This window comes from Cynara cardunculus (assembly GCF_001531365.2).
Source record: "Cynara cardunculus var. scolymus isolate 2C chromosome LG 11, CcrdV1, whole genome shotgun sequence".
Classification (NCBI taxonomy): Eukaryota; Viridiplantae; Streptophyta; class Magnoliopsida; order Asterales; family Asteraceae; genus Cynara; species Cynara cardunculus.
This window is the reverse complement of record NC_037538.1, coordinates 12,595,263-12,609,068: the sequence shown is the minus strand read 5'-3', so window position 1 is coordinate 12,609,068 and position 13,806 is coordinate 12,595,263. Positions and strand designations below refer to the sequence as shown.

The following is a 13,806-nucleotide window of genomic DNA, read 5'->3' as shown; positions in this document are numbered from 1 at the left end:
ATAAACACATATTATATGCATATAATATGCACATAATTTTTATATACCCACATGCACACATATATATATATAGAAATATATTTTCCTACATCCAAATACATGCACAATTTCGCATACCAGCATGTATCAAACATATCAGTTTATCATGCTATCACACAATTATTTAATAAAATAATCACGTATTAAATACCTTGGGTAATAACCAGGATCCGGTTATTACACAATCTATACTATATTATAAAGCATTTGACAAAAACTCTTAAAAATCATTATTTATGCATAAAGTACTGTTTACTAACGATTACAAGTAAATTGTGCGTACGTACAACTTAAAGCTCCATTTTTGAATTCGTATAATTAACTACATATAAACATAATCAAATACAGGATAGGCATATCATTTTAAATATAAAAATTTTAAAATATAATTAGAATAATCATTATCTTTATAAAATTTATATTGTTAAGACAAAAATATTAAATCTAAATCTAAATTAAAAAGTTGAATTAAAGAAACTGTAAAAAGAATTAGAACTTTTAAATAGTTAATTTGATATTAGAGGTTAAAGATTGCAAGATGGTAAATAATCCACTTGAAGCATACATAATCACATAGGTATGCACTGCTTCTTAAATACTTCATCCATCTCATGAAAAATTGCAACTTTTTACAGCACACGCACTTTTGTGAACGTGCTCCCGTAAAAACATAATAAATAAATCTTGTGGATCACAATCAATAGCACCAATAAAGGAATAATGACAATGCGAAAAAGAGGTAATTCTACTTCAAAATTTTGGCAAAATGTGAATTCTTGCGACTTCCATTGGACCATTTTTGCAATTTTCATGTGACGGGGTGTAACTTCTAGCAGTAATTTTTTTTTCCTCCCGTGCTTCATAAAGATCTTCCTGTTGTTTGATCTGATTTTTTTATACTTTTTTCGTAGTTGCAGATAATTGATGAATTGAGTTGCCAAAGCATCCAGGGAGAAGATACTGGTGTTATAAATCCTTACAACTCTCAGGCCAACCTCATTAAACAACATGTTACACAATCAGTGGAGATACATACCATCGACAAGTACCATGTTATATTTTATAGTATGTTATAATCTAACGGCAACCTACAACTTTCATTGCATTTAATTTAAGAAGTAATACTATGTTTATTACTTTTGTGGCTTTTTGGAAGGAGTAGTGATTTTTTGTAGCATCAACTCAGTTGTCCATGTACAAAAGGGTTCTAGCTGGGGAGTACATACTCCATTAAAGAGAACGCTTTTGATAGAGACGTTTTACTGTTGGTGCAATTCTTAATATCTATTTGACGATACCAACAAGTCCGTCTTATGGCATGTGAATCTGGTACTTTGGGGTATGGTATACATATCCTTTTGGGTGATAATTTTTAGTAAATATATCCCATTTTTTTATGGTTAGGACTTCGATCAACTACAAGGAATTTAGGGTTCGTACTTCATCTGCTTTTAGGCAGTGTTATTCCTTTAGTTTCAACTTTGGTTTTAGATTGTTCTTGAGAATCATGATGTAGAGAGAAGATTATTTGATTTCCATGACTTTAGATTTTGCTTTTCTTATTAAGAGTGACCCTTTATTGTTTTGTCAACTAAATGTATCTTAGGTTAATTGTTAGCATTGTCATAATATGATAATATTTTCTTCACAGTGGTGTTAGAAAACATCTTAAAGATCCACAAATTGGATTCCGCACCACAAATTAAAGGACTATCATACTTTTTTACATCCTGCCGCATTGCCCGTTTTTTGCAGAAAATATTTACGGATGAGTGCATCACGAAAACTAAACAACAGTTTGGATATACGGATGAGTATTATTTACAAATGATTGTATTTATTTGTTCAGTCAATAATTTCAAGTTTTGTAATGAGTTCTGAGCATATGGGTTTAGAAACCCAATACGTATGCAAATATTTTTCCATTCGATCTTGCTAATACAACATATGAACCTTCAACATTATAGATTAGTTGACTTGCAAAATAACCACACAAACTCATGATTCAAGGCTAAACTAATGTTTCAGAATTGTGATTCACCCACGCGATACTAGTACTATATTATAAAGCATTTGAATTAAACTCTTAAAAATCATTTTTAATAAATATTGTTTAATGATGCATATTATTTAAAATTCAAGATTATAGATAAATGATACACAAGTACGACTTTTCAAAGCTGTATGCTTGAACTCATATAACTAACTAATAAACACAATCAAATACAAGATAAAAATCTCATTTTAAATATAAATAATCTAAAATAATTAGGATAATCATTGAGTTATACTGATTACAAAATACTTAATTATTTCTTTATAAAAAATTATGTTATGAAACCTAAAATAAATTACTTCATTATTACCCTTAAATTAAATTATAATAAAAAAATTAAATAAATTATCTTTATAAAAACATTATATTATTAAACCTAAAATAAATTACTTCRTTATTAAATCCAAATTAAATTATAATAAAAAATTTATAAAACAACAACTACTTTTATATTGTTATTTTAATACTAATATCGATATATTCGTTTATAAAAATTATGAGGTCTTTAAATTTATATTTTATTCAAATATTAAAAAATTATCATTTTCTCAAAATTATAAAAATATGTATTATAGAATTGAGAGAGACAAATAATAAAATAAAACATTAAAATTGAGACGTTTCGCTGCATTACGTGAGTACGTCTCTAAGGAGTGCGTGCTTTTGTGGACTGATTTGGTTTATTGATCCCTCATGTTTGTTCAGGTGTGATTCTGTGGGTTTTTTTGTGTTGCTCCCTTGTGAGTCGTTTTCTAACTTTGCCATCTCTTTGTCTTGTTCCGCTGCGGTTGTTGTTGGCTTAAACTTTGATACCGCCTACAAAACTATAAACCAATCTCATTCACTGATATCCAAACAAACTTACAACAAACCCTAAAATACAAACAAAACTTCTAATACAAATTTAAGTTGTTTGTTTACCTGTTAATAGTTCAATTAAGAGGCAACCTCTGAATCGTTAAGAGGTGAATCTTGTTTGGCAAAAAAAAAAATCTGTCTCTCAATGGTTATAAAATCATTTAAATGATTTTGTATCATCAACCTTCCTTAACCATTAAGAGCCCTAATTTCATTGTAAACAATTATCAAACAATTATATTTCATTTTGCACTATATCATGAAAAACATCTTAATTATTTTGACCACATAATGATTCTGCACAAATTCATTTAACAACTACCAAAGAGCCCCTTAGCTAGAGAGATAATTATCAAATCATTACAAAAAAAAAAAAAAAAAACAGATGCTGTGATAAAGTCTGCTAAAAAAACAACCTTATATATTTTTCAAATTTACACAAGTAATCCTCCAAGAAATAAGAAATAGCTCCGCTAACCTCTACCTTACTCTCACTTTGTAAGTGAAACCCTCATAACCTTCATCTTTATTCAACTTGTCACAAATACCCCCTTTTATATATAAAACCCTACAAAATAAGACAAACAAAATAAGAGACTTGAAGTGACAAGATTGCATTCTAATCAAGACTAAGTTTGAAGACATGCCCACCCATGAATCGTGTTTTAGAAGAAAATCGATCTGGTGCGTCTTGGTGTACCTCATTAATGTTGACATTCAATTAGAATTGATTCAAAGTAAAAACCTCTTCTCACACTTCTCATCATAACTTCTCTTCTCACCGGAAACTAACCCTAATGATTAACTGACGACAAATGTAATAAAAATTTACCCGGTAAGCGCTTATCATGGTAAGAGTCGTCGCCCTCACTTACCGAATAAGACTTTTGGTCATTGTCTCGCTCTTATCAGGTAAGATTCTTGGTCTTTACCATATTCATCCGATGAGGTAATGTTACTTGGTAAGCGCTTACCCGGGTAAGCGTTTGGTAAACAGTCCCTTATTCTATCATCACTTGTCAAATCACATAAAAACCTTTCTATCTTTTGTCTTCATTGGGATTTACAAACAAAACATCCTTGGGTACACGAAACTGGCTTCAGTTCATCATCAAGAAACTATAAAGAACCAGATTACATTAAAATTCTGCAAATTAACATCGATCAAGTACTTACAGAAAAATATTTACACAATCTACAAATTACAAACACCTTTAATGTACCTGATAACATGTGTCTATATTCTTTACGAATGACTAAGGATGTAAAAGAGGGAAACGAGAGGTGGGTTTTTAAACCCTTGTCTCATCATCCTCTTATTTTTATATTTTAATTATTTAGTTTCTAGACTTTTTTTTATTAACCTGGATATCCAACCCGTTATGTAAGCCGACTAATCCCAGGGTGACCACCTGCTTTGCAGATAGTCCGGAGTTACTGCATTTGAACCACCATGGGGGGATTTTTATTCCTCCTTGGATTTGAACCTGGACCTCCAGGTACTTTTGACTTTTGAAGCCAATCTCAAACCAATCAGGCACCACCCTTGTGGTTTAGTTTATAGACTTCGAATCAATGGTCCATGGTTAAACATGCGGTTACTAAAATATATACTTCTTCAAACCAGTTTTTGAGTCGGTCTTATTTGTAAGGATGTTTAAACAACCGATAGACCATAAACATCATTCAGACTGAACCAAAACAGACCGTTTTTGTTGGGTCTATTATAGAAAATATCCAAACTGCTCCGTTCCTGTCCGGTTTGATTATTATCAAATACAATGTGTTCCGGATCATAATTTCGTATAAGAAAAATAGCAAATAAAAAACGAATATATATTATAAAAAATTCATTCTAAATCGATTATTTTTGTTATTTAATCACATAAAAAATTTCATATTTATAAAATAAAATACAATTCTGGTCATAAAACAAACACATCAATTTGTATGAAGGGTATTTATGTAATTCCGTATTCTACCAACACCACCACAGGTAAACACCATTCGTATTTTTTGTACTCTACTCGCTCACGGCAAACGGCAAACGGCAAACGGCACGTTGAAGGTTTGATCTCCTCTTCCCCCTCACATCCCTTCTTCATTCGTATCCAAAAGTTTTTGGATCGCAATTCGCTCGGATTCTCTTTCTATCGCTTTTGTCTGGATCACCTTTGATTGGATAATAGTAATAATAGTCAGATTTCGTTCTATTAGGGTTTTGACGGATAAAAACCTAATTCGCTTTTAGGGTTTCTTGGATTTTTTACAGGTGGATTTGCCAGTGTTCTTCTCAAAATTAGTCATTATGCCAAGAAGTTCAAGGAGCAAATCACACAAGCAAAGCAAGCATAGTTCGAGGGAGTACACAGATTTCGACGAGGATGTGAAGATGAAAGAGAGGAATGATAACAGTGATGGTAAGAAAAATGGGGTTTCTGTTAAGGATTCTAAGGATTCTTTAGCTTCTGGAGAAAAAAGGAAACTTGGTAAGGATCTGGACGGTAGTCATGCGAATGGGAGTGTGTCTGAGGAGTATGCGACGCCTTCAAAGCGGCGGAAAGACAAGATTCATGGCGGGAGTGATAGGTGGAATGGTGATGTTGGTGAGGAGAAAAGTGAGGTTGTAAACGTAGACGATAAGAAGTTGAAGTCGAAGGATTTGGTAAAAGTTGTTGGTGAGTCCAAAAGCAAGACTAGCAGGAAGCATGATGTTGATAGTGCCAGTGTTGTGGTCGTAGAGAAGGACGGAAGTAAGAGCGGCAGTGGGAGTAGAAGCGAAAAGAGGTCTGATAAAGAATCTGGGAGAAAAGAGGGACGTCAGATTAAAGAAAACAAGGAGACGAAGGATAAGGATCGTGGGTCTGAAAGGGAAAGGAAAATTCATGACAGTAAGCGTGAGGTTGAGGCAGTGCCAACGCAAGTTGATAATCAACCAAGTAAAAGAGGAAGAGAACATAATGGTAACTCAACTTCATTCTTTTGATATGTTTGAAATGCAACAAACTAGTAGACACGGTGGTGGAAGTGTTGCCAGAATGATTTACTTGTATGATTAGCATATGCATTTCATGATTTAGTTTGTACAATCTGCAATATCTTGTGCATTTTTCATTTTATGTCTATGCATTTTTATAGCCGATACCCTATGTTGAATGGTTGGAGTTGCTTTCCAGTTGTATATTAGGGATCTGCATGCATTGGTAGAGAATGTAACCCCATTTTTCACCTTGAATGGGTCAAAGCCCAAAATCTGAAGGAACAAAGGCTGATGCTAGACACTGTTGATTGGGATGTATGATGAACACTTGGACACAATTACATTTAAGGGGTAATCTATTGATACACTAGACCTGTTTAAGTAGCCCAGACATAAAGTGGTAGCTTCTGTAGTTTACAAGTTATAGCTCCACAATGCTGTCAATATTTAGTTAGCATCCACCCAAAAAATTCTACAGCCGCTCTTTGCTTTGCCATATAATATTTTTTTTTTTGTTGTTTTCATCTTTTATGGAAGCAATCCCAAAACAGAGGTGGAGGAGATGTAATGAGTATTTGGTATCAGTGTTTGCTAGGGTGAAACTGCTTGCATTTATTCTCTTCGGCATATGTGTACTATCATGGATGGTGATTCATTTTTTTTGAGGGAGTAGGATTAAGGAAAGTTGGAAGATGTTACTTTTTGGTAGAGGTGTGTGTATGATTATTGGGATGTTTTAGGATGCTTTAATGAAGATTTATGTGGAGATCATGATATACCGTTGGTTATTCTGCTGGATCAGTTTTGATTTTGACTTAATGGATTAGTATGGCAATATTGAAAATATCGGCTTGCAATTGCATTTGGTGAATAATGGTTCATAAAAGTAAATGTTGGAAGTATATTTATTAATCTGGAGATGTAATATCATGTACTGGAGAAAGTGAGTATGTCTCTTGGAATATCATGCAACTCCAATTGAGAGAGCAGACTCACCTATGGGGAGTTGGGGATGTAAGAAACATTACGCCTTAAATATCTTTTTATGGGCATACTGATGTCAAATGGTTTGCTGTGGCCATCTAAGCTATGGGGACATAAGAAACATTATGAGTTTACATCTTCAGTATTATTTTCTATTTCTTTTACTTGTCTCTTTACTTTTGCTTATGATGCTTGGGAGATTTTTCTTGATATTCCTTCTTTGTTTGATTTATCATGATGGTCCATATTTATGAAACTGCTATGAAGTTACTGATGGCTCTTCTATGCATTCAGGTCACTTTACTTAACTAGGTGGATTATGGATTGGGAGGTTGTGGGAACTTGTTTTTCTGGCTTATCGTTGTTGAGGAATTAGCTTTTAACAATTGATCTCGCTTGATACAGTCATACTAACTTAATATTCAATGCTTGTCTATTTAGAAGATGGTTTGTTCATGGGTTTACCAAATAGGCCTTTTGTATGTTCATTTTTATCTTGTTCATATATTTTGTTCCACCCCTGATATGCCTGTGGGAATGCTCCTCCTTTAGTGGACTCTGTGTTTGATGTTTCTTGGCTTGATTATTTTCGAACAACCAGTATTATTGTTGTCTCGTGAGAGCATCAGATTTATTTTCTAAGGACATTTGTATGAGTTGATCTCTTACCATGTTTGATCTATTTTATCTCCTTCCAGAGTGGCCTATAGAGGAAGAATTGAGAAACATCGAGTTAGAGAAGGAGCTAGAAAAGAGGATGAGGAGAAGAGAAGGCTACAGTGACAAGGATAGATATCAGGATGACGTAAAAGACGATGATGAGAGAATACTGTCTACGAAGAGTGGCCATGCCAAGGATAGTGACGATGAGAGAATTCTGTCTACGAAGAGTGGCCATGCCAAGGATAGTAAACACAAGGATGAAGTGTATGGGGACAAGTTCAGGGAAGGTAGCAACAGAGAAACTAGACCCAAGGAGGATAAATGTAGGAACGATGGTGACCCAGTTAGCAAGAGTAGGGATGTGAAATACCGAGGAGAAAATGGAAAAGGTAGCAAACACAAGGATGATAAGTACCGTGAAGATGGTGAAAAGGTTAGACGAGAAGATAAATATCATGAAGATGGTAATAGAGACGTTAGAAATAAGGATAGAAAGAATCATGATGATGGTGATAGAGACAGCAGACGCAGAGATGAAAAGCATAGGGAAGGTGGTGGTAGGGTTGAAAAGAACAGGGATGACAAGCACATGCAAGATGACAACAGGGATTATAGGCATAAGGAAGAGAGATATCGAGAAGATGGTGACAGGGACCATAGGCACAAAAACAGCAGGCCCAGAGATGATACTGATAGAGAAAAAAGAGTGAGGGATCCCAAGCACAGAGATGTCCATGCCTCAAGAGCCCACTCTAGTGAGGTTGACACCAAGAATATGAAAGATGATATGGATGCTGACTTAAGTCATGGACAAAAAAATAAACGCAGTGGAAGCCCAATTTATGACGATCGAGTTGCCAGACACAAAGACGACAAGGATAGGAGAATAGATAATGATAAAGATGAGCGATCTATGAACGATGCTAAAGTAGACCCAACCCCAGAAAGGGGAAGGCCTAGTTCTCGCAATGATATGGAAATTACAGGCAATCATAGCCGTCACAGAAGTTCCCCTAGCAACAAATTTTACCCCACAAGAGATCATCACAGGTACATTTTATCTACCCTAGGATTTGCATTCCAACCATCTCAAGCTGGGTATACAGTTTAAGATAAGTTGTCTGTATGTTTCATCATTGGAAGAAAGGGCTTGCTTGAATCCCTGCTATCTAGTTTTACTGGGAGCAACTTCGGAAAGAGGCTAGGTATTCATGTTACTTATGACAAGACAATTTTGCAGAAAGGCCTTTTTGGTTACTAATTGTTAAGAGTCCCATATCGGCTAGACTTGGACCATTTTTCATCTATATATGTTGGAACCTCACTTCTCTTCTCAAGAGCTCTTCGGGTTCCACATATCCTGACACCAATGATATCTGTTTATCTGCATGTCCTTTTTTATCTATTTTTTATGTGCGACCTGCTGAAAGGTTTGGTACATGACCATTTACATTCTGATGTCTGGTGTATTGTTTTTCCTCTCTCTCTCTATATATATATATATGTATATATATATTCTGGGAATAAATATGTAAGTCAAGGTATCCTTATGTCTGTATCTTGTATTTTACGGATCGTCCCCAAAACGAAGGGTCAGGGAGGGATTTCTGAATGTATTGAGGAGAATATTTTGGTTCTTGGGTCCACTTTTGGTAGATCATTCTAAAATTATAAATTTCACTAATTTGAATGATGTTTACCTGTATGCTTTTGTTTTATAAATTATGTTAAAACAAGTAGTGGGCTTGGTATTATAAGATGTTTCTCTTTTATCTTATGGAATAAGATGAGTAATTATTTTTTGCATTGTTTAGGATTTCAAAACAAGAAGAAACCAAATATCGGGACTCTGTTCATGAAGAGAGAGCTTGCCATAATGTTAACTCTAACAGATATTTCACTTCTGCACCTGGGCAATCTGATAAAATTTCGTCTCGGTCACTGGAGAAAATTACTCAGAAGGATGACAATTTTATTGATGATTTATCAGTGGAAAGGCACCGGAGATCAGATGCCCGCTCTTCCCCACTGGTGGACTCATCCCCTTCATCTGCAAGTAACGGACGCAGACACTTGAACAGGCTTGATGTTAGGAGGAATCTTGATGTTGATGAATTAGGACAGAGGAGCAGTGGTTCCAAGGATGCAAAGGAGTATTCAGATAAAGACGGTAAAGTAAATCACAAGTTGGTTATGGAGGTACATCCTGACAATGATCTTTCACACGTGGATGGTGACAATTGGTCTGTTTCATCACCATATGTAAGAAGTGGTCCCTTTTCTGGCAATCATAAGTCACTTCTGCCTCTTCAACCCCTATACAGAACAGGATCAGATAGCCCTTTAGGCTTTGGTTCTTCAGAAGATGACAGAAGTAAATCAAATGGCCGTCATCGGAGGTCAGGTGACTCTAACATGGGAAGACCTCAAAGTAATTGGAAAAATGTCCCTAACTGGCCCTCCCCCTTAACCAACGGTGGTTACATCCCTTTCCAGCACATTCCTCCTCCAATATTTAATCCCGCTATGCAGCAATTTGTGCCTCCAATCTTTGGTAGACCTCCGATGCAAGTGAATCATGCTGGTATGCCTTACCATGTTCCTGATGGCGACAGGTTTTCTGGTCACGGGCATCCACTATGGAGGAATCAACTGGAAGAATCAATTCCACCTCCGATACACAGTTGGGAAACAAATAATGCCGTTTTTGGTGATGGATCTCATGGGTATGGGAGGCTTGATTGGGACCATGGTAGAACTCAATTGAACAATCAAATGTGGGAATCAAGTGCTGATCTGTGGAAGGGGCAGGACTCCCATAAAATTGACCATTCAGTTAACAGACCTACCGATGAATTCTGGTCAGGGCCGACAGGCCAGCATGTTGAGAATGAACATAGCCAACCGGATAATATTCAGGAAGTGGCCACTAACAACATTCCAGAAATTATGAAGGCTTCAGAGATCCCCCGCATTTCTGTGGTTGCAAAGGAGGATGATCCTCTTATTCCTCAGGTTTATCTTTCAAAGATTGATATCTCTGAAGATCTTACTCAGCCTGAACTTTATGACCAGTGCACAAACATGTTGGCTTTAGATCAAGCATCAGTCTCGGATGAATTTGATTGCAAGATATTGTTTTTAGAAGCGAAGGTGACATGTTCGTTTAATGCACAGGGTGATATTTTTCATTATTTGCTGTAAATTACATCTGATCTTTTATTTTTCCTAACATGTAACAGGAGGGTATAGAAGCTGATATTAGCAATGGTGCTTCGCTATTTGCTGCTATAGATGATTCCGTTTTTGAGGTTCATCTTCTTCTACTGAAGTTGTTGTCTTGCTTGTTTTATATATCAGGTTTACTTTGATGATTTTATCATTTTAATTAGGGCTATGCATCAACCCAGAAGTGGACCGAACCAAAATTTGAAAAATTTAGGACCGTGATCGGACCAAAATTTTATCTTCCGGTTTCTCAATGGTCGAGCCCATGACTAAACTGTGAACTAAAATATTTTTTTTGAGGGGGTTTCTTTCACAAAATTTTTATTTTAGTTTATTTTATCTGTTGTTCTGTAAGGAGCTCTTGTAATATCTTAAATGAATAACCTAAGAAGTTGATATGCTTCCAAGACCCTGATGATATATTGGTAGAGACATACATACAAACACACAAACTTCTCCAATATTCTGTCTTGTAAAAAACTAAGAAAAACAGAGTTGGTGCGGTTTTGGTTTTGATCGGTTTTAATGATCTTGGGTTGTTCTGGGCCGAGAACCAAGTTCTATAAATATAGGAACTGAGAACCAGACCATTTGTTGACAGTTTCTGTCGACTTGTTGGATGTCTGTTCAACTAGATTTAAGCACACCCCAAACTCTACTGCTGCTTGTATTTTGGACATGTGTATACGTTTTGACCAATAGCACCTTTGTACATACGTCGTTCCACATGGATTATGCTAATCTGGTTTAGCTGACTGTCTTGAATTGCGTGTATTCTAATACAGGAACCATATCAAGTTACAGTGTTTTTTATTTGTCCCCCCACTAGATCAAGAAATAAAGTAGCATGATTTTTGTTATATTTTTTTGAGATACATTTGTTCTTGTCCTTTTTACGTTGCAGAAAGCCATGTCCCTTTACACAAAGCACAAGGTGCCCTTTGTTTCAATAAATCAAGAGGGAGTGTCGGTTTCATCATCTGATCAAGAGAAGGGCGGTCCTGATAACAGTGGGAAATTGGTGGAGGAAGCTGTTGAGGAGGAAAATGAACTACTGATCCAGAAGGTTGATATGAAGGAAGATAAATCTGATGAACAGATATCAACTTCAGAAAAGATGGATATGGAGGTGGATGGTGGTTGTGAAATAGAAGTTAAAGATTCTTCAGGCAACAAGGTTGATAATTTGTTGGTTTTGACCAATAATGTGTCAATGCCAGAGTTAATTGAATCTGGGTTGGTAAATTTGAGTCGGATACATGATGAAAGTACACATTGAGACTATTCGTGCGTTCAAAATGGCGCATTGGCTTTGCTTTTATCAATCTGCTCTGCTTATTATCGCTCTTTTATCTTTGCTTCGCTAGTCAATCAATAAAACTAGTCTCATTCCATTTATTGTTGTTGTGTAGTTGTTGTTGGGTTTTTTTCTCAGGCGATCTTTGAGTGATTCAATAACCTTCCATTGCCAATGGAATTTCATCTTTCTTCTTGCGGCAAAAGTGGCATCTGGTGTGTGGTCTTCCGCAGCTGGTGAGTCTCCTTCACGTACCTACTTTTTAGTATGTTAGAGTTACATTTTTAAGTGTATAAACTGTTGGCTTCTAAGTAGGTTGAGATCTACCGGTAACCTGGATACAGTCGGGCCATTGACCTTTTAGTTTTTTTTTTGAAGTATATAATATTTATATACGGCAAATAGAACAAATAAACTCATACACCTTCTTCACACTTGGTGAGGTTTGAATCTTTGACCTCCTAGGAGGCCAATGACTCACATACTGTCGGGCCATTGACCTTTTAGCTGTATTAAGATACATTTCATACTCGTTATGGCCATCAAATTACGATTTTTATAAAAATCCAGGAGTAATTGGGAAAAAGGATTTCAAAATTTCTGCTTTCATGCCATGGAAATGGAATTTCATAGGGAAATCTCAAGTTACAGTCAAGTTTGCATGCATTTTAGTCAGAAATCTTATTTTTAGAAAAGAGAAAATTGCATTTCTTCTATTTTTATTTAGGTTTTTATTGTATTTGATTTTGTTTAATTTAAAACCCTCGACCTACTAAAATCTTTCTATTTTAGGACAGTTTTACCAGAAATCTTGAAAATACCCATCAGGATTTGTTAGATGGTATTTTCTGGATTTAGCCTAGTGGTATCCAGGTTACAAATAAATAGCCTTCTAAAAACGAGTATTTGAAAAAATGAGGTTATATTTTCTTAAGTTAAGTACAGTATGCAATTAAAATTATATTTATTCTTTAATTAATTTATTTTTATTTTAAGATTTCCTTCAACAAAAGAGGCTTAGGCCGTTTATCAAACGATTATCCGGTAAGTTTTTATCAGGTCCTTGACCTTACTGGTTGTACATGACACGATAAAGACCTAGAATTTTACCCGATAAGAGCAATGACAAGGACCAAGAGTTTTTACTTGGTAAGTGAGGATAACAACTCATACTTGGTTAGTGCTTACTGGATAAGTTATTGCATACAATGTTGTTTTGGTTAAGTAGAATCTTACCCGATAAATTAAATGACAGTGCAGACTCATTGGTAAGTACTTACTGAGTAAGCGTTTAGGTAAATTGCCCCTTAGCCGTAAGTGCCACTGGGATTTATAAATCAAATGTCACATAATCCCAACTCGCATCAATGTGATTGAACAAAATATGGTAAATTACTTGATAAAAATCCACAAAGAAAATAAAAAATAGAATGAAATTTGAAAGTTAATTTTTCTTGATAAAAGTGAAAACAAAAAGAAGGGTCCCCCGGTCTTTATTTCGTAACTAATTTTTTTTATTTTACAAGTCTAATGATATGTTTGTTAGTAGTTTCATGAGAGTCATAGTTAAATTGTCTTAATGATATAGAAATCGACTTATTAAGAGGGGCTTTTATGTAAAAAATTCAAGTTTTTTCAGAATTTGTCACCCCAAATTAAAAAAATACGTTTCTCCCATTTATAAAAAATAAAAATCTCAAA

At 35.1% G+C, this 13,806-nt stretch overlaps 1 protein-coding gene across 1 annotated transcript; it reads left to right on the top strand.

Annotated features, from left to right (window-relative positions):
• The first annotated feature begins 5,052 nt into the window (after positions 1-5,052).
• On the top strand, positions 5,053-12,209 carry LOC112521871 (uncharacterized protein DDB_G0283697-like). The gene is made up of 5 exons (XM_025130864.1): positions 5,053-5,916; positions 7,616-8,630; positions 9,395-10,733; positions 10,823-10,891; positions 11,713-12,209. The coding sequence occupies exons 1-5, from the start codon at positions 5,262-5,264 to the stop codon at positions 12,085-12,087; spliced, it is 3,453 nt and encodes a 1,150-aa protein (XP_024986632.1). The 5' UTR covers positions 5,053-5,261; the 3' UTR covers positions 12,088-12,209.
• Positions 12,210-13,806: the final 1,597 nt, after the last annotated feature.